Source organism: Phalacrocorax aristotelis, chromosome 9 (genome assembly GCF_949628215.1).
Source record: "Phalacrocorax aristotelis chromosome 9, bGulAri2.1, whole genome shotgun sequence".
In the NCBI taxonomy this organism is placed as follows: Eukaryota; Metazoa; Chordata; class Aves; order Suliformes; family Phalacrocoracidae; genus Phalacrocorax; species Phalacrocorax aristotelis.
This window is the reverse complement of record NC_134284.1, coordinates 15,209,381-15,235,309: the sequence shown is the minus strand read 5'-3', so window position 1 is coordinate 15,235,309 and position 25,929 is coordinate 15,209,381. Positions and strand designations below refer to the sequence as shown.

Sequence of the window (25,929 nt, the reverse complement as noted above, 5' to 3'; positions counted from 1 at the left end):
TTGATGTACCATCTCACCAGATTCTAGAGGAGACCCTTAATTCTATCCTGGCTTGAATTCAGCTTACTTATTTGAACACTACTTCAGAGAACAAACGATACCTCGGCGTGCTGGTTTTGGTGGGATAGAGTTAATTTTCTTCAATAGTAGCTGGTATAGTGCTGTCTTTTGGATTTAGGATGACAATAATGTTGATAACACGCTGATATTTTAGTTATTGCTAACTAGTGCTTACACTAGTCAAGGACTTTTTCAGCTTCCCGTGCTCTGCCGGGAGGGGACACAGCCGGGACAGCTGACCCCAACTGACCAAAGGGATATTCCACACCATATGACATGCTCAGTACATAAAGCTGTGAGAGAAAGGACGAATGGGGGGGACAGTTGGAGTGATTACGTTTGTTTTCACAAGTACCTGTTATGTGTGATGGAGCCCTGCTTTCTTGGAGCTGGCTGAAAATCTGCCTGCCAACAGGAAGCAGTGCCTGAATTCCTTGTTTTGCTTTGCCTGCGTGCATGGCTTTTGCTTTCCCTGTTAAACTGTCTTTATCTCAACCCACAAGTTTTCCCAGTTTTAACCTTCCAATTCTCTCCGCCATCCTACTGGGAGTGGGAGTAACAGTGGGCAAGAAAACATTTCAGATTTAAGAAAATTGGATGCCTGTATTGAAATTCAAAATCTGAATGCTGACTGTCAGCCATAGTTGGCTCACTCCAGAAGTGAGATTGTTCTGTGGTTCTTAATATGGAGCAGTAGTCTCCAAACTTTTCTGATTGCATACTCTTACCAGTAAAAACTTTTTGAGCATGCACCCCTAATATATGTAAACTTTTTATTGATAATAAATACACACCTTCTGGAGTGCAACCCCACTGAGCTGGAAGACCGTTATTCTGTGCCTTGATCACATTTTCATAATGGAACCATCTTTGATTCGGAACAAGACAACGTTTTTATTTTATGACTTCAAGGTTAGCCTTCTGATACGTCTGCGTCACTAAGTGTTTCTTACTGAAACTTACTGGAAGTTACTGAAGCATCTAGGAATCGATGCTTCCTTTGGGAAGTTGTTCTTCAGTCATTATTTAACTAGAATCCCTAGGGTACCTCAGCAGCTGTTTGGAATCTTCTGCAGCGTATCTGCTGGTACACAAGAGTCATTCAAAGGAAAACAACGGATTGATTACTTATAGCTGTTCTTCAGGATATGTTAACTATGTATATATTCACAACCCCACAACCCTCCCTCCTCCTACAGCAGCTTTCAACTGAGCATCAATATGATCCAAAATAAATACGGTAGACATAGTTTAACATTTCTCTCCCAGCTAATAATTTAGGTAATTGCTAAGACATAATGAAATTTCATTCTGTTATCACCTGTTGTATTCATAATCTCTTTTGCATGGATTTTAGTGCACTTGAAGCCTCACAACAGCTCTGTGAAGAGACAGAAATATTTTCTTTAGCCATTTTTAAATGAAGCACAGGAAATTTCCCAGGAAGATACTAACAGGAGTGGCAGAGCCAGGAATAGAACTAAAAATTCTTATGTAAGCATTAGAAAAAAAATTCTCATTCTTTTGATAAAAGCCTCTTTTAAAAATGCATAAGCAGCACATTGGAACCTGTAATTTCTTGTTTGGTAATCTTGTAGTATAGTTTTCTGAATGTATTTAATCTCATATTCAGACAAACTCTTCCAATGCAAGCATATTCAGACAGTAGAAAGCATTATAGCAACTCAACATAGTATCTTGTATCCTTAAACTGTGTCCGTGCAATACTTCTGAATTCAGTGTAAAGCAGACACTGAAATGGTTCAGGTAATGGTAGGTACAGAGGGGTTATAGAACTAACAAGGAGAATTTAGGACAGCTTCTTGGGACAAACAAAAAGTTGGAAGAGGTTTTCTAAATGAACTACGGGAGATAGTTCATTTTGAGTATCTGCATCAGATATGAATCAAAGTGAAAAGGAAATAATAAAGAGAAATAATGGTGTGAAAAATAAGAAATAATTATTGAAGGAAGCAAATTAGGAGCAAGACTGTAAAGACGACCGTAAAGACATGTAAATAAATCCAGACATGCAGTTCAGACATAATCTTTAAAACAATAGGAAGCTTTTTCTTTTTAACATAGTGCATGCTTCAATTACAGAAACTCATTGTTGCATCCAAAACAAGATATAGGTTTAATGAAGAAATAGTCAATTTCATGTAGGTCAGATACATCGTAGATGGTCCAGGTGCAGTCCTGTTTCTTAGGAAATTTCTCAGCTGCTCATTACTGGGAGCTGCCATTAGAGTAAATAACACTACCTTTTTTCTGTCCTCCTGTCTTACTATCCACTTGTGCTTACTGACTGAAGTGGGGTGTATGCTGTGTGATTTTATGCCTGACCCAGTAAGATACCACTAATTCATAAAAGTCATGAGCACAAGTATGACTTTAATAGAAAATTATCTGTGAATCTCAAGTTGCACTTCTCTGTTGTCCCTCACGCATCCCAAATGATTACATTCCCTTTCTATATGTTATTCTTTTCCCAAAAGCAATTAGCTTCTTTGCAAATAAGGAAATATAGACCAGGGCAGCACTGGAGATGGGAACATTTTAAAGTTGTGCTAAAGAATATCAAACCTGCTTAAGCCTCAGGGAGTAGAAAGAAATCACAGCATGTTCTGTTTCCTGCATAGCAATAAGTCTCTTAGGGAATCTGATCAGTGAACTGTTTGCTTCTCTCTTAGGTTCGGATGCCTCTTTTTTATTCACTGTTATGACTGTGGGTGCTGCTTCAGGTTAATGCAAACAAATGCACCCTTGTAGGTTTAAGAATATGCTTTGAAATTCCACAGAAAAAATAAGTGTATACCTAAAACGTAACAAAGGAATGAGTTCATTTTAAAAAAAAAACTTCCAAGTTTTGTGTAAATTACATTCTTCTGAAATACTGAGTATGTTAATTCTACTGCTAAAGAGTACAGTAGCTAATAAATTGCTAGAATTTGTAAAGGCAAAGAATATGGCAAAAGGGAATCCCTTTTTTTTAAATGGCATTCCTTTGAGTTTGGAGGTTGTTTTACATGTGAGTGAGAAAATTATTGATTTAGGTACAGATGAAGAGTTTTCATTCTTGGTGGTGATGAGCAGTGCATTGATTGCAGTGGTAGTAACTGAATTATAATCTTTAAAGATAGTGGAATGTGCTCAATGTTAATATAACAGTTTGCTAATGGACTAGAAAGCTCTGATCAGAATTAAAAATCATTTTTTATGTTTAGCAGAAGCTACAAATAAAAAAAAATGTGGTGACCACGGAGTTTGGCCTTGAAAGCTATTAAATAAAAACTATTAACCGTCTGAATATAATTCCAAAAAAACCCCAAACTTTTGAGATTTCTCCCATCTTGAACTTCATTCACTAAACATGAGAATGCGGTGGGCATGGAACTAGCAGGGCAGAAATATTCTGTATCTTAGAGATAATGTAGGTTGTATTCAAATCAAACAGTATCACCTTTGACTCAGAGACTAATTTTTTTCTTTAAATCTTGCATAAACGCATTCTGAAATGCTTATAATTTATGGGCCTTGTTCTACACTATCAAAAATTAAGGTTCTAAGAAATATCTATTTCTTTAGAGCTCTTTTAAGGTAATAACATGTTTATGTAGGAATTCCCTTAATGGCTTACACGCATAGCAAGTACTGTTTCAATTAGAGCAGTTTGAAGCAAGTCCCAGTACTGTTTTACATCTCACTTGTTTTAGTGCCAGGGTGATTTGTGGTGTCTGGCCTGACTGTACAAAGGTCCAGCCTCATTGAAACATCTTTAGTATTGAGTGTTTCTGGACCATGACTTGTTGTCATGGTACTGTGAAGCCATTCACTAGAATCATACTAACACAGGTACAGGGTGAAATTGCAGTTGTTCTGTCTCTATAAGCCATGAATATATGTATTCTGAAATATTTTCCTTATACTGGTTCAGTTAGAAACAGCTTAATTCACCCCCAGAACTAGGGCCTTCATGTCAGATTCATTGTGTGAAGGAAAGAACTTGTAAGTGGTATAATAATGCGATTAAACTTTGCTGTGTAGGCGTGTGCGGGATAACTAATTTCTAGCTGAGGGAAACTGGTTTACTCAGCTACTTGAAAATTCCTTCAGACTTGATGGAAACCTGCTTGCCTGCCTTGTGCATCTACAGGAATGCTGCAGTATCTGTTCAGCAGCTTTGTGGGAAACCTACCCAAATGATGATTGAAAGCCATGGGATGTGTATTTGAAGTGAGAATGATAGGAAAGACTCGAAATAAATATACTGCAATTTTTGATCATAGCAAATTACAAGATAAAATGATCAGGGTGTCTAAGTAATTTCTCAAGAGTTTGCCATACAATTCTGTATCATGAAACCCCAAATTTCTAGGGTTGCAACATTTGGGAAATATAATGTGTAACTGAAAGCCTTGACTTGTGTTTTGGAGGAGAACTGTTCTTAGCTTGATGATGCAAAAAATATATTGATGCTTTTCTCCAAACTACTATTATTTTCTACAAATAACCTGGATTTCTTGTTTTAATGCCACATAGTAGCAGTATATTGTGTGCTGTATGAGTTGCTATGTAGTTTCCTGTGTGACCTGCAGGTGCTTCAGAAGGGTAAGAGTCTTGAGACAGATCTTCTGGCAGCTTGCAGATATCTTGAATGTTTTACAGCATATTAGCTATGTATGCAGAACTGAACTGAAGTGTCAACTTCAGAGTAATCTGAGTCACATTTTAGCATTTTTGACTATGACTAGATATAAGAACTGATTTTGTGTACAGTTCTGTATTTGTGCATTCCCCTTTGCTAGAACAAGTTGTGAATTAGCAGGTACCAAATTTAAATTCTTAGTGGTGAACATACACATCTGGTATTGATCCAGTTTGTTGACTTTTCTCTGGCACTTCAATCTTTGCAGAGAATGTGAAGCAGAACGTGGTCTGTCACTATATTCAGTTTCTTAAATTGGGAGGTCATGCAGTGTTTAAAATCCAGTTCCTACTTAATAATGAATGAAGGCTGTTTAGTGTTCTTTCTGAAATAATTCTCTGATTTTTAATTCAAATTCTCAGGAAGTTGCTTGCTCCAGGTAATATAAAGTCAAGTTCCTGTTTCTCAGCTTTGTTACCCCCAGCACAGAGGTAGAGTTAAATTGCTTTTTAACATTCTAGAGCTAGTTGTTGGCATATTAATGGATCAGCTACAGTAAGTAAGATAATACAGTTGTATTTTACTCATTCCAATCAATAAATATCTGCTCCTATATCTATTTTCTGATACTTTTCACCAGTAGTGAAAATTACAACTGGGGGAGGTGTGTTTTTGTGTGTGAAAAAAGTCTGTCTGAATAACTGCATACCTTTTTTTGTCAATTCTTTGAGAGTTATGATGGCATATAAAATCTTCATCTCCAGGTTAATATTTTGCAACATACTATGTTGTTTCAGAGTCAGGCAAACTGCAAAAGATAATGATTTTTATGGAATGTTTTAAATCATAACCTGTATCTTTCCTGGAAGTTTGATCAGATAAATCTAAGCCCCTGTGGTATAGCTGCAAGGACACTCGGTGTTCACTGACACATAGCTAAATGAGATATAAACCTTAAATGATTTGGAGTTTAACCACTGTAAATAAATTATTTTTGTAAAACTACACAGAAGTATGATTCTTAATTTTGCAAACAATATCCTGAACTTGCTGTTCATTTTGAGCGGTATTAAACAGCAGATAAATATTCGATTTTTTGAATAGTTTTATCTTACAGCTTTTTATAGGATTGCGAACTTCATATTGAGCTAAAAAAAAAATAAAAAATGTTGATGAATGTCTTTATTTCCAAAAGTCATTTCTCTTGTTGTCTTCGTCCATATATTATTCATCTTTTGGGAAGAACCATCAAAGCCTGAAGGTGCCTTTGTAATGCCTTTTCATTAATGCTGACTCTTCTAGACAATCTATAAATTGATGTGTTCTGGGCCCCATGAGAATAATGATTTATTGCTTTGAAAAAAACCAAGAACCCTGTGGTTACATTAGGCCTTGAAAGATGATCATAGCAGGATTGTTCACAAATGTAGAAATTCATGTCATTGTGCAACTTCCTTTAGGAAAGAAAGTTATAATTAGAGAAACTCATAGGCTGCTCACAGAATGAGCGAAAGGAGCCTCCACTAGTGCTAGTGTCCATCTTTGCTTTATTACAGACACAATGTGTTTTTCTACCTTAAATTTATTGTAGCGTTATTTTCTGGCACTGACTATATAAAACATGTTTGCACAAGAACTTAAATATGGGAAGTGTTTTACAAATTATAAAACAAATCAACAGAACTTTTCAGATCAAGTAAGCAAAGATATTCTGTCATTATAAATAGCAGTGTTTAAAAGAATGATACAACATGCTGTATTTTTATGGGACTTTTTGTATAGCTGTTTAATATATGTTGCTTTAATAGGTTTCTTTTTTGCTTCATCTTTGGAGAAAATGTGCTATTACTTTAGATGGAGTGGTAAATGGAATCATCAGTTTAAATGCAGGGCTTGGTTCTTACATATATAGTCATAAAGGGTGACACTGTAAAGTAGGTATATCTTGTCAGTTCAGTAACACCACTTCAACACCACCTGCCCTTCTGAGGACAGAATTTTATGAAGCATCCCGCAGGACAGCCAATTTAGGCAGTCATCCAATAAAGTAAATGGATTCTAGATATCCCTAATTTCAGATGCAGAACTTTCAAATCTAGAGACTGTTAGCAGAAGCTAGCTCAACTTCCTTACATTTATAAAAGGCCTTTGAAAAGAACCTTGTGATAATATCCTTTTGGCTTAGAACAATAACGTCTGTACAACAGAACCTCAAATATTGCAAATATTGCCTTCAAATGAAAATAAAGCAAAGTGAAGTCTTAGAATTTTTTTTGGTCAGATGGAAGATGGGGAAGAATCTTTCATTTTCCATCCCTTTCTCATAGACTTATTCCTCCCTCCTCATTTCTTTTTTTTAAATACTAGTATTACAATACAAAATTTTACCAACTCAGTTACAATACTGGAATATACCCAAAGAAAACATACAGGGCAGCTACTTTCCAAACCCAAATTCTTGCACTAACGGATGTTGATGGCAGCACATTTAGCTACAGTAATTTATATGGCAGTTGAGTCACTGTACTGGAAAGCATACCAAAGACTAATCCAGAAAAACATGACTGTGCCAAAAGAAGATGGAGAAACAGTAATTTTATTAATTTTAAGAAAGGATTTGAAAAAATGGCGTAGAAGCTAGGAAGAAAACGCAGCAAGTCAATCTCTCTGCTTGTGAAAGAAAGAACTAATATTTTATACATTATCTACATTGCTTTTAAAGGGCTGGTGCCTGAAAACAAGTCTCAAATAACCGACATGCAGTCAGAAATGAGTAACGAACTATGAAAAAGGCGTAACAGGTCATGGTGCTCACAAGGAGGCTTCATAATGAAAGAAAGGACAAAAAAACCACAAACATTAGAGAAATAGAAGAAAGAAGGCAAATTTATGTCGGTAGAATATTTTAAGTTATTTCTATTGCAAATTATTAAAGCTAATCTTTAATAACTGAACTATGCATTTATCAGTAATTTTTACTTCTTAAGGAAATATGCACAGGTACTTTCAGTTAGCTGTTTGGTACTTGGATGCTGAGGGTATTAACAGTTAGAATTCAGTCCTATGAGGTTGTCAAGACAGTTTAATAATCTATAACTCTCCTAATTGCTAGTAAACTTATCTTGACTCAAAGTTGGTCTCTGGCTTAGTTAAAAGCAGTGTTGTTCTCATGCAAAACTCATGAGTAAACTTTTGATAGTTAAAATAGTAATAAGCCTGCAGCATGTTTTTTGTTTTCATGCTTTCCATGAGGTTATAACTTTAAAGTTTCCCAGAATATGGTACAATTGATCAAAAACATAATTTTTATCATAAAAGCATGTGAATGAAATAAAATAGAAAAACAACTCATGTGACATCTCGCAGAACTGACACAGAAATTAATTTCTAACATGAAATGTTACATATGTGGATGTACGTGCCAGTGTACATAATTATCACACAAGTAAATACAAGATATTGCGATTTTATGGTGTTAAGACTATAAAAATTTTTCTAATATTTTTTACAGCCAACTGGCTATTTCTGTTATCGAAATTGTTCCATTTTAGTGAGAGAAGTTAATTATTGTGGTAATAGTCAAAACTGTCTATGCCTATACTCGTTTCCCTTGGGGATGTTACTTGGTTATTAAAAAAAGTAACCTGGAGTATCTTCACATATATACTTGCATAGCTTTGGTAATCTACTTCTGTTTTAATAAATTTTCAGAGTAAATCTCTTTGCTTTTTTCCATGCAATTCTAAAAATACACCAAAAGATTGATTTAAGCATAGGCAAGTTTTTCTGTGAATTTTAATGCTTTTTCCCCCCCCTCCCAATCAAACTGTCTTCTTGTGGCTGTTTTTTAGGTACCTCAACAGCCCATGCTGGGAAACACTCATATCACTGACACATTTCATCAATTAGTTTAATCAGCTGAAAAGGAATGCTGTGAAAGCTGTAAAACAAAAAAGCTCACTGACTGTTTTACACAGTACTTTTTCTGTCAGGCCATGAGACAGGAAGTTGAATTTACAAGTTCCATTTTTCATTTTACAGAGCTACTAGAGAAGACCCTTAGAAGAGAGGAAGAAATGGGAGCTCTCCAGGTATAGTTTCTATTTAATTAACTAGCTGAGCTTTTCGTCACTCTTAAAATTACTAAATTATATTACAACAATACGATTTTCTGAACTCCCCTGTACCTTAAATTCAGCTTTAGAAATATATGCAGCCAAATACAGACTTGATACTTGGTAATACTCACTGCTGAGTTTCTGCCCACCAATGAAGTTGCACATTAGAGTAGTCAGCATTCTCCTATGAGTCAATAATTCTAGTCCATCAGTGAAAAGAACACTGCATTTAAGTCATGCTATATACTGAAGTTGTACTGTTATTTTATACTGCTGGTTTCAGTGAAACTGTATGTGAATAGGGGCAGTACAAATCTGCATTCAGAACTGCAAAAATGCTTTATATTCTGCTTCATTTGTTGGGTTAGGTTTTCTGGGCTGTGTTGCTTTCTTCTATATCTCTGAATAAAACTGAAAGTAAAAGATTTTAAGTCAGTATTTTAAATCTCTGAAACACTAAATGTCCATAATCAGCTTGCTGAAGAAGAAGGGACCATTTGATGTACGCTTGGACTTGATGCAATGTAGTAAATCCTCATTGTATGGCATCTAGCAGTAAAGCTGCTTGTGCTAAGCACTTTTAATTTGCACTTAGAAAGTAAGATTTAGTCTAGGCACAGCTTTGAAATAGTATTTAAGCATTTCAGTCAAAGAAAACATACTCCTTTGAAACGAAAATGGCTAGGAAAGCAAAACCAAGCTGGAATGTCTAAACTGTGATGCTCAGGAGGTTATTAGGGAGGGTAGTGTATGTATTCTTCACAATACAGAAGAAAAAATGGAAATTGTTAACAACAGATAACAGCAAACAGTACCCAACATGAGTATAAAAAACTTATCTAGAACATGAAGAGTGTAGCAATGAAACAGCATTCTGTAAGTGTATTTATGAGGGAATTAATGAAGATAAAGCTGTTAAGGAAAATGAAATTACGTATTGACCTGAGTCAACCATAGTAGTTTGCTTGAAGATAAGCGTTCTCTTCTCGTATAATAAATAGAAGGCATTTTGAAGGCTAGAGGTATCAAAGAGTTAGTGTAGAAACAGTTTGATCCAGTAAGAAGAGACAAGTTGCAAGACCCAAAAGTTACACAACACACCAATCCAGCTGTTTCCTGTTCAAACAAAAATCTTGGCCTAGATTTCTGGCAGCTCAAGTTCAACAAGGCTGAGAGCTTGTCTGCGCAAGCAGTTTACACAGGTGCATATCTAGTTACATCAATGTAAAAGATCTCCTTTCATGTGAAGCAATTCTGCATCTGCTTTCATTTGAAGCTCTATAGTTGACAAATTGTTCTAATGATATTACTTCTGATTGAATGCAGAGTAATTTTATACTGCAGAAAGTTGCATCACAATACTGTCTTGTGTACATATACGTGCTTGCCTGTAATTCTGATGGTCTGTCAAGTTCCTGATCAAATTGCTTTACGCCCTTCCCTAACAGGTAGCTCTGGTTAAGTGTGTGACTTGTACTACTGACTGCTATTTTTGTATTCAAATGCTTGCTAGCAGTTTTCTACTCCTTCAGATGCCCATGCTTTCACAGTGAAAGTACTCAGCAAAAAAAATTTATTATATTACTAGAGAGTATTACATCCAGCTTAGTCAATATATTTCAAAATGTTCCCAGTCTAGGATCCTCTGTTCTTGTAATGTTTTCTGCTTCCAGTGGCTGAATATGTACAGCTTTGCTAGCAAGTAGTTGCAAGAACTAACTTGTGTCATCATGGCTGAATCTCTCTAAGCTGTTGCATCTCAATATATAAAGTATAAGAAGTAAGATGAAAGGGAGAGTTTCTTTAAATATGGCATTTCCCATAGCTGAAACTGGCACTCTTACCCTTTGTTAACCAGGTAACATGGAACATTTGTTTCTTCTGAGCCCCAGTTCAGCAAAGCATGTGCATAGCTGGTTAATGTATGAATGCTTTCATTAAAGCAGATTGCTAGAAGGTAATTATTTGTCAAATTAAGGACCGCTAGCAAATAAAACAATACTCAGTGCCCCCAAGGCCTACAGTCCTTGGATAGGGTTCCCCTGGTATTAGGTCGTACTTGATTAGTCTGTGGTTCGGTAGACAATAGGTCATGCTGATTGTTACGGTTTTGTCTACAATTCCTGGGGTCCTGTTTTGATAAGTATCTTTGTATATACAGAGAATTATATGCATTAAGTCAGTTCTTGATGCATTTTTTTTGCAGTCTAAACAGACCATATGTGTAAAGCACATTCAGGAAACAGGCGGACAGAAGGGTTGTATGTTTAAGACTATGGGCAGACAATTGAAAGCAGTCAGGTTATCATGGCTGAAGGAGTTACTTCTTGTTACTTGAGCCATGAACGCTGACCATAGTCTTAGAACAGCTAGAGATGTGGGGAAATCTTCTGTCAGAAATCAGTGTATTGCTGTGGGCAAATGATGACTGAGGATATCATGACATTCTTTGCCATGTGTCTGCATCAAGTAACAAGAATATTCCTCAGAGCTAAGGATGTATGTTTTATTATGCTTTTAGTTTGCTCATTTTTTGAGGGGAGACAAAGAGCACCTTTTTTTAAAAATTACTTTGATGAAGTACAATTAGTTCTCCTACAATGCCATCAGCTGTAAATGAGAAAGGACAAAAGAAAAAAGAAGCTTTATGAGGATTGTTCCTGGAAATATTGGGCTAGTAGTTTTCATGATTCCTCTAGTCAGAGAGTATGTTGGACCGCAAATAGCATGACAAAGACGAAGTAATACTTCGTTAAGTAGACAGTGGGAATCTTTACAGCTACATCTTTCTATGTGAACCTGACTCTTGTCTTATATTATGTGTCAAGATGGAAACTATATGTAATATATGTGGTTCTTTGATACAGGGTGCTTTGGGAGCTAGGATGCTGACACTTTGGGTGACATCACTGTACTCTTGGTTTTTCATTTTGAACTTGTTCCATACTTTTGACTAGAGTTCCTACGTTATACATAAGTTTATATGTATATATGAGTTTATATAGTTATATATGAGAGTTTATGTCCTAGATAAAATCTATGTTCTCATTACATGTATGCTTGCTCTCTGTTGTTACATGTGCACTAACCACAATACAACTTCTAGCTTGCGAGGAGTCTAGACCACTTTCTACATTTTCTGATAGCCACTTCAAGAATATCACCTCACTTCTTTTCTTACTTTATTAGAAGAAAAAAATGCTCTGATTATAAGGTTTTTTCACCTTCCTCTTTGTGAAAACTGTTCCATCATAAAGAAGAGTGCATTCATGAAAATGATATGCTATGCATGATAACTGCAGTATTCAACTATGTGGATAAGCATTTGCAAGCCATTTTCATTTGCTTTGGAATTAGTGACACGCTAATATAAATTAAAAAATTAAGTATAAAATACAGAATCTTAATTTGAAAATAAGAATATATTGATAACGTATAAATTACCCATGGTAAATTTCTTGATACATTACATGCTAGTCTTCAGAAAATTATCTGCTGAGATTGTAAGAGTTTATTAGGTTTTTAGAATTTGGCAGCTAGATCAGGTGCCTTATTTAATACATAAGTAATTTTGAAAACGTTATTTATTCTACCATTGGAATCATCCTACTAACACACTTACTGTAAGACTTTTTTTTTTCCAAAGTAGTCCTTTTTAACTAAAGAAATTTATATCTGAATTGCTGTTCAATATCACCACAAAATTATGAGACGTATAAATACCATCTTTTTTATAGTAATGAGTTTGGGTTTTGTTGCAGAATCTTTAAATAAATATGAGTGAGTGTAACAGCCGCTGCAATTTTGTGGAGGAACAAGCACCTCAAAATAAATATTTCTGAGTTCTTCACATATTTTTCTCACAAATTTGTTCTGATGTACTGAAATACTCTATCTGTAACCCATACCCGCTTCCAAGAAAGAATAAAGACCTTAGGATTTAATATACTACCTTTTCTGAGAAAAACTGTAGTGAAACTCAGTAAACTTTTGCTTATGCAACACTGTAGTTGGAATCCCAAACTACCGTGCATTGTGATGGGCACCGAGCAAACTTTTCTTTAATAGACAAGTCAAAGTATTCTAGAACCTCATATTATCCTGGTGTTACTGATAAGAAGCTAAACCATAGGTGAAATAAGTCTATAGGAAATCTGAGACATGTATCTGAGTTTTTTGATTCCCAGGGTTAAGATAATTCTCCATTAAAAAAAAAAAAGATTTACATCTTTCTATTTTTTTAAAAACCCGCTACTTTGAACGAATCCTGTAACTGAAAGTGGTGAGGAGTGTATTTTTTTTCTCTGTGTACATTTGTTTTATTATTTATCATTGGTTTATGCACAGGGAGTTTCGAACCACTGTGTATGCAGTTCCAACATCAACCAGTTTAGTGGCATCCACTACTGGCAAAATGTTAACAGTTATATTTTGAGAGTGTACTAGATTAGATTTCTGTCAAACTTTTTAATGTGTGCATTCCTATTTTCCCTTTAGATATTTCCTTGTACATACTTTCCTTATTGCTTGGTTTTTTGTACATCTTCAAAACCAATTAGTCATTTTCAGATGTTTGGATTTGGTTTTTTTTCAGCCTCACTTGAGGCAGTTATTTTTCCTACACTATATTGTCTTACTTTCTGCCTATAGTTTAGAACTGTAATCAAAGGTACAACTATTGTAAGTGGCTGATGAAAACTAACATCATTTGCATTCCAAACATCATTCCGTGAATAAGCTTTAAACATTTCAGCAGGGTGAACTGTGTCTTTTCTTCAAAAGGTTATAGGAATAAGAGTTAGCCCTTCAGTAATCCAAGGGACACTGGTTTTACACAAATATGTAAATACACAATATGTAAATACTGGTTTTACACAAATACGTACACTTGTTCAGTTAGTGAATATAATAATTTTAAAGTTTTTAAAGACAGTAGTAACTCTGGAAGAGTCTTTGTAACTCATTTCCACCTAGTCTTAAAAAAAAGAAAAATACTTTTGCATTCTTGCAAATGGCAGGAACTGTTTCTGGCTCCCAGATTTTTCCATTGGTCTAAGAAGTTTTTGTTGTACCTGTTGCTTCTGAAATAGTGACATCAGTTCAGGCTTGTCTAACTGTCTTTGGATGCTGCAGGAGTAAATCCAGATTATTACAATTATTTTCACCTGTTAGGGAGGATAGAACAGGAAAAAGTGTAAGGTATTTACTTAAAATACCATACCTAGTCAGGACATAGTGCCACAGTATATGATCTTGATTTTTACTAGCTTAATATTTTTCTTATGGAAATAGAATATTAAAATACATACAGTAAATTTATAAATTCTGGGTTCTCAATATTTTTTTGCTGGATTAAAACTGACACAAGCTTATTTTATTTGCATTTTATTTTTGTCTGACATCAGACTTTGACTAATGTCATCTTGTTATTAATAAAACATTCTTCAGAGCTATTTCTGGATAACAAAATCATGATATGGAATTTACTTTTTAGTTTTCTAAGGAAATGCCTAAAAGAAAACTAAACCAGATGCTAGCGTGACATGAGCTCCGAAACATGCTAGATTTACAGGCACAGATTATAAAAAAAAGACAACAAGCTTTGGGGTACATAACAGAAAAATCAGCGATATTGAAAATCTAATTATACTATTTGAAAAAATATATGATGGAGTAAATTAAAAAGTGAGATAGTATGATACATGGGACAGAGGTCCAATTAAGGACAGAACTTCCTATTTAGTGAGATTTTTGTAAAAGGCTATACCTATGACCAGCAAAAAAACCCAAAATTACTCCTTTTCATCATTGTTCAACCGCAGTCACATTCAGATTCTTTACTTTCTAACGGCACCTTGTACTTTATTTTTAGGAACGTGTTATGGCCCTAGAAAAGGTAAGTTCCTTAAATTCATTTCCAGACTAATCACAATGACATTGCCGATAATTTTTCTAAATGATGAAAAATGTTATTTTTATGTGTTTAACAAAAATGGTTTCAGTTCTGGGATTTTAGCTGTCATTTTACTTTTAAAAGATGATGTGATAATTTTACACTGCACCTTTCTGTGTAGGTTTTTAATACAGTATTTGAGCACCGGTTACATGGAATACATTATGCTGTAGTTTTTCTGTACATTTCAATCCTCCTTCCATCCCTGGCAAGAGAAATGTCGTAGATTTGAGCCAACAAAGGATGTTATTTTTCTACTTCTAATGCTTCTAATGTTTGAGGTCCATGTGATAGATCCAATCATTTCAGTGGCTGTTACGTGTGCTTTTTACATGTTCATGCTGGTTGGCACAGACAGAATCAGTTCATGCCCATATCAACACTTCAGACTGAAAGCATGAAGGAATATCATTTTAATGATTAATTAATATCATTTAATAAGATATTAAGTTGGAAGGACAAAAGCCTTCATGCGTGTACATGCCATGAATGCAGCTGGATTATCCAGATGTCCCAAGCTAGTAAGTCTATCAGGTGCAATACCTGGGATGGGTCTCAGCTTGCCCTAGCATTTCTGAACTATGATTTTTTTCTCTTATGTAGGAATGTCCAATAAATCATTACACAATAATATGTATCAGACCTGTAGTTTCTTTTCACTGGAAATGCAGAAAATTTCATCTGAAGAAACCAGTACTGAGACAATATCAAGGCTACAAATATAAACTTTTAAAATTTGCTTGTGTGAATTACTATTTAATCCTTCCTGATTGTCTGTGCTTCTCTGAAAACAGCTTCCGATATAAAAATTATGTTTAAAATATATTCAGTACATTAAAAAAAGCTTACATTCACACATAAAAAGCCCTTTGTAAATCAGAGTGCAGTGCTGGAACTCCTGCCCTGTGGGAGTAGGGAGCTAACGCTCAAATTCACTGTCCTGGCACTTCATAGTACTGTGTGAGTGTAAAGTATTGCCAGGATGTTAGTTCTGTTCCAGGAGCATCTCTTATTCAGGGTGTGCTTACGTGACAGCCAGTCAGGCATGTTTATCATGAACCGTAAGTTAGTCTGCCTGCAAATGCCTTGTCCTTTCTGCTCCCAGAGCCGTTCTGAAATAGGCAGAGGGTAATTGCTTGCAAATAGCACAGCATCATGCAAATTCAATCCATATTTTCTGACAATGTTTGTTTCTGTTTTTTCTGGAGCTTTTCTACTCTTCATACTTTCCATCTCTTCTACTTTAAGAAGGAAGATTTGTAAGTTACTGTTCAGATAGAAAAGGAAGAGGATTATCATCAGTAAAATAAAATTTTCTTTCTTAATGCAAGTTGAGAGGTAACACCTGATTGCAAATTTGTGATGCTAAATCCTACAGCTTGAAGTCAATCACTGCTTTCATTATTGCTGACGTTGGAAGATGTGTAATGTTAACCCCTGAGATTGTAGGCAAGAAAAGTATTGTCATCAATAACGCTGTCAAATGCTCCCAAGGCATTAATTTTACTTCTGCCATAAAGTTCCTCTATGATGTCAGGCAAATCACTTAAACTAGATTTTTCACAGACTGTTGATTACTTCTTGTTCCTCATTTTCTGGGTATCTGAATTTGTGGCTTTTGAGGCCTGATTTTCAGAAATGTAAAGTTTTTGTAATAGCTAAATTTGGTGGGAGCTCTTGCTATATATATTGCTAAGTATACTCAAAACTCAGATGTTAGATAGCTGATAATGAATACTTTAAAATAATAAGTAGTTTTGACCTTTATATCTCTGTTTCAGTTATGAGTATGATAGTGCTCTCTCTCTCTCTCTCTCTCTCTCTCCTCCCCCCTTCACTGATCTTAAAAAGAAAATACACACAAACTAATACTTCTGTGGTCTGAGTGTGTCAGGATGAGCTATGACAGAAAAGCCCTTGAGCAAAAGAATAATAAGGCTTGCTGTTTAAGGGATCCTTAAGAGTCCTTACATTTATAGTGTGTATGTCTACTTCACTGTATATGTATGCAGCATTTGTAACAACGAGTACATGGTAGTTGTGGTACTCATATATTTGTACATTTTTCTTATAATCTCATATTTGAGTGCTCAGAGCATGACATCAAAAAAGTATAACCACTCACATATTTTGTTATTTTATTCAGGTTATAGAGACCAGAAATGGAATAGAGACATAAGGTATTAAATTCAAATTCAGACAGAACCCTTAGAGAAAAAAAAATGTTTAAGTAGTGTAGAAAAAGCATTTTCTTAGGAGAATTTTGACAGAAAGGTGGCAGTTCATGAGATTCACAAAATGCAAGACAGAAAAAGGGGCAAGAAAGGGGAAAGCCAGAATACACACAGACACAAGCTATACAGAATACATAGGAAAGCATCAGCTCTCTAGAGCTGTTTTTAAACTGTGAGACGATGGGATGGCTGGGTTAGGAATCTCATCCGCATTTTCTTCCACAGCATCCTTATTCTGCCTTTTACTGGGAAGAATTTTCTCTGCACAGGAATAAACGAAGCTTAGTACAGAACTGTCTGAAATTTACCACAAGTGTGAAGTCTCTTGCAGCCACTTTTTAAATTGTTTCTATGCTGCACATACTTTTCTAAGCAACAGAAAAGACATGTACATCTAACAGTAAGTGCATTTTTAAAAATCTTCAGATTAAGATTTTAACCTAAACAAACTGTTTTACACAATGACCTGAAAACTGTGTACATGTACATGTTTTGAGAGTTATATTTGGAAGGCCACTCTCCTCCCTTTCTCTACAATCCAGCCATTTCTGCCTCCTGCACTTGCCAGTAAAATTGTTGTAGTAGCCTCATGATGGACTCGGCAACTTAGGCAAAAAAAAAAAAAGTGTGAAAGAAATGTAACAGGAATTTAGCAGATACTTTTCAGAGCTCTGGGTGAATAAACCTTCCAAGCCTAGCTTAATCTCAGTGATTTAGTGAGTTGCAATAAACTAGGGGTGTCCCTTGCATCATCTGTGTCTGTCTGAGCTGGAAGCTCTATCTCCTACCCATGACTCATGCTGTCTGCTATACGCTACAGTTCCTTGGATCTTCTTTTTCCTTAGCCAACTCACTTGGTTCCCAAGGAAAGTGCTGTATTGCCATCGTCCTTCAGGACATGACACCTTATCTGGTCACTACCTTAAGGAGACAGGTACTATTTGTTCTCAATCACAAGAAGCTTTTGGATTTTTTGACTCTTTTTCTTCAATCAGATCGGTTCTACAGTATGATTCAGTAGATAGGTACACTGCTGCTTGCTCCAACAGGGTGCGCAGGACAGGAGCAGAAGCTGGAAGGTAAGAAGGAAGAGCAGTACTTGGACAGAGTCACTAGTGGACATAAAAGGAGCTGGAGAACCAAGGTGTATTCTGGAATAATCCTTCAACTCATGAGAAGTGCCAGCGGAGTGATAAGTACAGGCAAAACTGAGGTTTTTAGTACCTAGAGGTTATGTGTTTTTTTTGGCTATTTTTTTTGTTTTAATACTGTTTAATAAAGTGAATTTAATCATTACATAGCTGTTAAGTAATTTTCCTGATTACTTTAGTAATCAATTATGTAGTCTGATGTTTTGTCAGAATGAATACAATTTATCTTTAAATAAGATGATTTAGTTTATTCTTGAGTGTAGCTTAGTTCTTACATACAGGATTCGGCTCTATTATTTATAGACAAAGGTTGTATGATTTTCTTGGGAAAAAGTTTGTATCGTATTCTCAGATGTAGCTACAATGGGAAGTGTATCTAATTCTCATAATGAGGTAGGGTGCATCTTTTAGGTGCATGCTGCTACTATGCCATGCTTGGGGCTTCAGTGGGTTTCTGTAAACTACATCATGTTCTTTGTGAGCATAAGCTGCAAGTTAGATTCCTCTGACTTAGTAGTACTAGCCTGACATAAAAGACTAGGAAATTCAATTTTAAATCAACCATGTCCTGAAGCTACTCCAGTGAACATATGCATTCTATACCCTTTGATCAATAAGACAGCTTGCTGCTTTCAGTAGAGAACCCAGAAGTGAGGTTACCACTTGCTTAGAGTACTTGGATCAGATTTTTCTGGATATGATTCAACTTCTTGTCACAACGTCATAAAACTGGGTTAACTCCAGTAATGCTGTAAATATTCTGCAGAATAGTTATTTAATATGAATTTCCTTTTCAGTTTGAACAGTTATGTATTTTGTTATAATTCATAGTTTATATTTATGAAAGTAGAGGTTTTGAATACCAGTAAAACAAATTTCTGTCTGCACACACTCAGCAATGTAAAAGCTATTAGATTCTTCTACTGTAGCAACAGGCTCAAATTTGCATCAGTTTTCTGATTTATCACCCATTTTAAAAGGAGAATTGGAAGGGTGACAATGTCCAATGCCTTTCACTGGGAGATTATGCGACTGCCTGACACCATCCATTTTAGGGTGCGCTCTCTCTCTCTGTCTCTCAATGTGCCTTCCATCAATAAGTGAATCTTGCTGTTAGCTCTTGAGGTTATTTGAACAGTGTCATAATTTGTATGTATGAATGTTTACAAAATCTTGAACCTAAGGGTTAATACTTTCTTGTCCTGTGGTTTGCTTCTGTAGTGTCTTGCCAAAACTACCATTACATCAAAGGCCTCTGGTCCTCCCAGAACACAGCCATTCTTTGATCTTATAAAAAATGACCAGGAGAGGAGCAACAGTCTGAGATCCTCTGTCCTGCCTGCCTCGCCCTTTCCTTTCCTTTCATTGGAGAGCCAGTGTGTCACTTCCCTTTCCTGGGGATGGAGGACTTTCCCAAGGTTCTCCGAGTCCTTCCTCTGCTCAGTTCCACCAAGTAACTTCTGCTGCCTGATGGTGCTTGCAGCCAGCAGTTTCTTTTCTCTGATGCTCCCCTTCCTCTTCCTTTCTTCCTTAATGTTGCCTTCTCCCCCTACATATCCATTGCTCTTGTTGAATACCCTGCTAGTTATCGGTCCTCTGCCCCCTACTATTTGGTGCTTTACTTGTTCTTTTAGTGTTTTGCTAATACAGCCACCTCTAGTTTTCTTCTGTCAACATTTTGATATTTTTTTGCTGTGAAATAATTTTTTTTGCTGTTAAGAGTATGATTTTTTTTTTTAAACAATTGCCTTTCTCTCCCATTCGTACTTACGTCTCACTTTCTGGCTAATTCTGGGATTTAGCATGGGAACCAAAAATGCTGAAATAAATAGATTTATAAGATCCTGCACAACTTTTCTGATTTATGAATTTCATTTAAGGCTGTGTACTTGCACACAGTCCACAAACTAAATAAATAAATGTATATTTCTTATGCCACGTCTTTAATCCCCCTTCCCTCAGAAACTGTTATATAGCATTATTTTTAAATTACTTTCTATTAAAAATGTTCTTCACTATTTTGTAAAAGGGCATTTCTAAATTAATGTGAGAAAGTAACATCTTGTTACAAAAATATAGGTACTTGCATTGAGACTTTGAATACTAAATTTGCAGATGAGTGTAATCAGGAATATCCTATTGTGTATTTGTTAAAGAATATTTAAAATATTGGCCTAAGAATGTATTGCTAGATTGCCTGTAAGGAGCAGGTTGGAAAATGTAGGTAGCTCTGTAAACTTTATTAAACTGCTCTTTGTTTGGCAGTCAGGATGACAGTTTAATATTTATTTATTGCTAGATAATCACAGTGCATGTCTAACAGCTTGGTCTAGTAACTTCATAGTTTCTCCAATGGTGATATCAGTAATGTAATACATTACAGAATCACAGACTGGTTGAGGTTGGAAGGGACCTCTACAGGTCATCTGGTGCAACCCCCCTGCTCAAGCAGGGTCACCCAGAGACGGTTGCCCAGGACTGTGTCCAGACGGCATTTGAATATTTCTGAGGATGGAAATTCCACAACCTCCGTGGGCAACGTGTGCCAGTGCTTAGTCACCATCACAGCGAAAAAGTGTGTTTCCTGTGTTCAGGTGGAACCTCCCATGTTTCAGTTTGTGCACTGCCTCTTGTTACAGCACTGGGCACCACTGAAAAGAGCCTGGCTCCCTCTTCTTTACACCCTTCCTTCAGATATTTGCACACATTGATGAGATCTTCCTGAGTTTTCTCTTCTCCAGGCTAAAAAATCCCGGCTCTCACAGCCTTTCCTCATGGGCAAGATGCTTCGGTCCCTTAAAGAATGTTAGTTGTCCTTTGCTGCACTGCCTCCAGCATGTCTTTCTTGTACTGGGAATGCAGAACTGGGCCCAGCACTCCAGATGTGTCTCACCAGGGCTGACCAGAGGAGAAGGATCACCTCCCTTGACCTGCTGGCAATACCCCTCCTAATGCAACCCTTACATTCTTTAAGTAGAAAGCTCTCTTCAATATTTTGAAGATGTGTTCCACATGTTGCAAATATTGAACATTTTTGCCAGATTTTAATAAACCAAAATCCTCTCAGTTTTCCATTAGAGAAAGTAAAAATCTCAGGATAAATCTTTATTACAAAAGACTGTAATTCAAGGTAAAACAAGGTAAAATTTTGTTTGACAGTGGACTACTGACTAAAATGTTTCTAATGTGCTGCTAGGTCCTTCATTTTAGATTTAAATGTTTTATATTTGATCAGATTATAACCTTAGGAACACAGACATCAGTTACATCTATTGATGCTATCATATTTTTTTCTCTTATTGTTGTGCATCTTTTGAATAAAATGGGGAAATTTATAAGCCAGAATCCTAATTTTTTTCCTACTCTGACACTGATTTGCTGTGAATCCTTGGTTAAATCACTTCTCTTTGTATTTAAATTTTTCTCAGCTGTAAAATTGAATTATATTTCTTCTTTCCAGTGAAGGCTGTGTCCACTGAATTTTTTTAATGCTTTCTGGAAGGCTTAGCGAGTATAAAAAACATTAACATAAATTATATGTGAAGATTTTTAGTCTGCAAAGCTCCAGAAAGTTGAAGATAGCATTCATGAATGAATGACAAGGAGGTTTTTAATACCTCTTAAGAATGTGTGCCCACTAACATTGCTTCACTTTACCCACTTTGATTCTTGTGTTATATTTCTTTTAATTTCCAGTAATTGTGTCTTCATCAAAATCCTAGTAAAAGATAAAGAATAGATTCTCAAGACTACTCCTGTGAACCCCCAGTAGTACTTGGAGAGCTAACTGATGATTCACAGAGAGCTGGCTTGCCAAAAGACTGCACTGTCTCCCCCACATTTCCAGCTGCTAGTATGCATCAAACAACTAAAAATTCATTAAATACTTTCCTAATATTTTTCCATGTAAACAACCCCCGTAGTTACCACAGGGATGTTATGTGCTCATGAATGAGAGAAGAGATGGTCCATGGCATTGTAAACAGGAAAGGAAGCATCCATGAAGATCTCTTAATTAAAATGTGGTCCACCCCATGCAAAAACATCTGGAGTCTAAATTCAAAGTTCAGTTCGTTTGACATTTGCAATGCTTTGTTAAAAAGGGTCTTTTGTTTTTCATTAGTATAAGTGTAGGTTTTGCTTTAAAAAAAATCTTACTGGTTAAAACGTTGATGAAGCAATGTAGTGTAGAAAAAAAAAGCCAGTTGAACTTGCGTGTTCTATAACTTCATAAATTTATATGTGTTGCCTACATTTGTAAAGGTAAATTGATTTCTTGATGTCCTGAAATCATCAAGACAATGGTATAATTGGAGTAATGGTGTGCATGGAATAAAAAAATACAAAATACTTTTCTTTTTTTCTTAAAGTTCCCTCTATACATACGATGTACTATGTCACAGAATGTCCCAGCTGTCATGGAATTTGCCTGGCATATGAAAGTCAACAGAGAACCTCAGGCCCCTTAGGTAGAACCACAGCCTGTGTAAAAGAAAAGCACACGATGAATCAGTTTAGTGCTGGAGATAGAAGCCACGTAGAAGTTTGCGTAGTTTTACAAACGTTAACAGGGAGAGCAAAGGATACCTTTATACATGCTGGGTGCATCCTGTTCTTGCTATTTAAATATTCCACATGCTAAGGCCATTTAAAAATAAGTCATTGTAGGTCACCTTTACCATTACATCTTTCATCTCAATTGTAACTGCCTGCTGACATGCATTGCAGTCAGTTAAAATTACAGCTGCATTTAATCTTTTTATGGGTATTCTTTGGGGATTAGCTAGCTGGTACTTAAGTCAGCTCTAATTTTCAAAACTATCTGTGCAATACAGATAGCCATTTGTTTTTACCTATCTCAGGAAAGAAAGGAGCACAGTACTTGAAAGTCAATGAAGTTTGGTTTCTGGTTTTTGTTTATGTGTTTTCAATATATCGACTATAAAGGCAAACTTTAGGAGAACTATATACAAACCTGCTTGGATTTATTTGCCTTTGGCATTGCAGCTTTGAGACTAAAAATAAAACGTGTATCTGATTTTGATTTAGATCTGTCCCTTGAGACAGTGTGAAACTGTCTATCACCAAGAATACATCAGTATAGGAGGATTAACTGTTCACATGCAGTTTAAACATCAAAGTGTTTGTATGAAGTCATGGAAAATGAGTAATTTGTTTTATCAATCTCTGTGAAAACATAGAACGCCCCTTTTCAAAGTAAATAGTCTTTATTTTAATACCAGAAAGATTAATAGCACTCACAATATGGAAAAGACTGCTGTTAAGTAAAATACCATTAATACTCTTCAGTCAGTGCAATTGGTCTTCCTCTTATCGGTACCATCAGTGCAGCGTATCAGTACCTTCTGTTCCCTGTTAAACAATGAGCAGACAGATCTGATTGCTCTCTTTAGGATTACTTGTATGCATTATGGCATAGAGCTTTCCAATTTCTGGGAAAAAAGTTAACAGTACTTAATTGCCCTCTATGTCAGGTGCTTCTGACATACTTTTTCGCATTGTATCTGTGCGGCTAAATCCATCTCCTTTAATAGAATAGAGTGTAGTCATTAATGATACAAGTATGGCATTTGATCCACGTTGAGGAGGTTGCTGTGCATTTCATTAAATTACCAGGCCAATTCTGTGGGCTGGCTAAAAGCTCTTTCATCACCTTTCCCTCCCATTTTTCAATGTATTCTTTTGTTCCTGCCTTCTTTATTGAATTTCCTCTAACAAGCTTGGCTTTTTATTTCTTCTGTTTTTATTTGTACATCACTACCATTCTTTTCATAGGCTTTATGAAAAAGGCACACATTTCTGTCCTTAAAAATGTTAGTGTGTGAGTTATTCTATTCAAATCACTTCCCGAACTGCTTAGAAGACTGTGAGAATTTTAGAATATAAAAGGAACTGTTCTGGTAAGGACCAAAGGTCAGTCTAGCCCAGCTATAGACATTGCAACAATGGCCAAAATAAAATGCTTAGGGAAGTGCGTGAACAGGACTGACGTATGTTTCTTTCCCACTCATTCATTCTGAATCCAGCTATTCAAAGGTCAGAGGCTTCCAGACTTAGATATAGTTTCCACAAATCTGGAACCCTTGCATGGCCTTATTCATTCATTCACTTGTCCAGTTTTCTGCTTAAACCCACATAAAATTTTCTATCTTTATGTGACTTCTGATTTTATGCAAATTGGTCATCTCTCCCCTCAGGCATCTGTCTTTCTGGCTGAAGAGTCCTGTTTTTTCAAGTCATTTTATCTAATGATTTCTAACATGGAAACAGCACTCTGTGGCTTTGATCATTCTTGTTGCTCTTCTCTGACCTTTTCCTACTTCTGTTCTGAAATAGAGGTCCACAGCTGCACTCAGTAGTCAAGATGCAAGCACTCTGTAAATTCATACTTGGGAATAATTATGTTCTCTGTTTTTTTTTTTTCCTTTCCTGATTATATCCAGTGTTGATTTTGCTTTTCTGGTTGATATTGAGCAATGACTTAGCAAGATCCTGGAAATATGTATCATTGCTACTTCCTGAGCAGTAACGATTAGCTTAGAGCCCATTGTTTTGTATGTATAGTTAGGTTTAAATTTTAAGAATTTAAAAAAACCTTTCAGAAACCCAAGTTGCTTATATCATCCTTTATCCACATGATTCTCAATGAAACAAAAACCTGAAGGATTAAGTATGCATGTAACTCAAAGGCTAGTCTTCTGCTTTCAGGATTATATTTAATAATGTAACTAATGAGGACTAGCTGAGGTACAGCTAATTCCACCCCCCCCAACCCCCCCCCCCCCAAAAAAAAAAAAAAAAGAAAAAAAAATATGTGAAATAGAGGGGATATATTCAGGATATTCAGGAGATGCTTGGGGAGAACAGATGATGAGCGTTTTCCTTAACTCTGTTTGCAGACAGTGTTGACATGAGGTCTTGGCATTGGAATTTAGAAAGAATTGAAACATGGGATGGCTTAAGGCATGGGCTTACACTTAGGGCCTGAGTTCCTTTTATGCTCAGAACAGATCACAAGTCTTCCTTATTAAAATGGTGGAAATAAAAGCGAAAAACTCTGTAGTTGGAAAAAAAATTGCTGTAAATTGAGTATACTTTATAGCATGCTGATGAGCCAGTACATCAGATGTGACCTGTGCCCCAGGCAACTTTATTTCAACTCTATGTGACATCTCAAATGTATATTTTTCTACAGTTATGTATTGGGTTTGCATGGCAAGGTTTTGGTAGCAGGGTGCTACAGGGGTGGCTTCTGTGAGGAGCTGCTAGAAGCTTCCGTCTGTTTGACAGAGCCAATGTCACTGGCCAAGGCCGAGCCCATCAGCAACAGTGGTAGCGCCTCTGCAATAATGTATTTAAGAAGGGGGAGAAAAAAACTGCGCAATTGCAGCCAGAGAGAGGATTGAGAATATGTGAGAGAAACATCCCTGCAGACACTAAGATTGGTGACGAAGGACAGGGAGGAGGTGCTCCAGGTGCTGGAGCGGAGATTTCCCTGCAGCCCATGGAGGTCCACGGTGGAGCAGATATCCACCTGCAGCCCATGGAGGACCCCACACCAGAGCAGGTGGATGCTCAAAGGAGGCTTTGACCCCATGGGAAGCCCAGGATGGAGCAGGCTCCTGGCAGGAGTTGTGGACCCGTGGAGAGAGGAGCCCACGCTGGGGCAGGTTTGCTGGCAGGACTTGTGACCCTGGGGGGGACCCACGCTGGAGCAGTCTGTTCCTGAAGGGCTGCACCCCGT

At 36.3% G+C, this 25,929-nt stretch overlaps 1 protein-coding gene across 8 annotated transcripts in view; it reads left to right on the top strand.

The window, feature by feature from the left end:
* The window catches only part of CEP128 (centrosomal protein 128), a 144,176-nt gene that overhangs the window by 85,598 nt on the left and 32,649 nt on the right, over positions 1-25,929 (top strand). For all 8 annotated transcript variants that reach the window (XM_075103641.1, XM_075103640.1, XM_075103642.1 and 5 more), the window contains 2 exons: positions 8,750-8,799; positions 14,699-14,722. In XM_075103641.1, the coding sequence (XP_074959742.1) occupies positions 8,750-8,799; positions 14,699-14,722 (74 nt within the window). The remainder of the gene's footprint in view (positions 1-8,749; positions 8,800-14,698; positions 14,723-25,929) is intronic.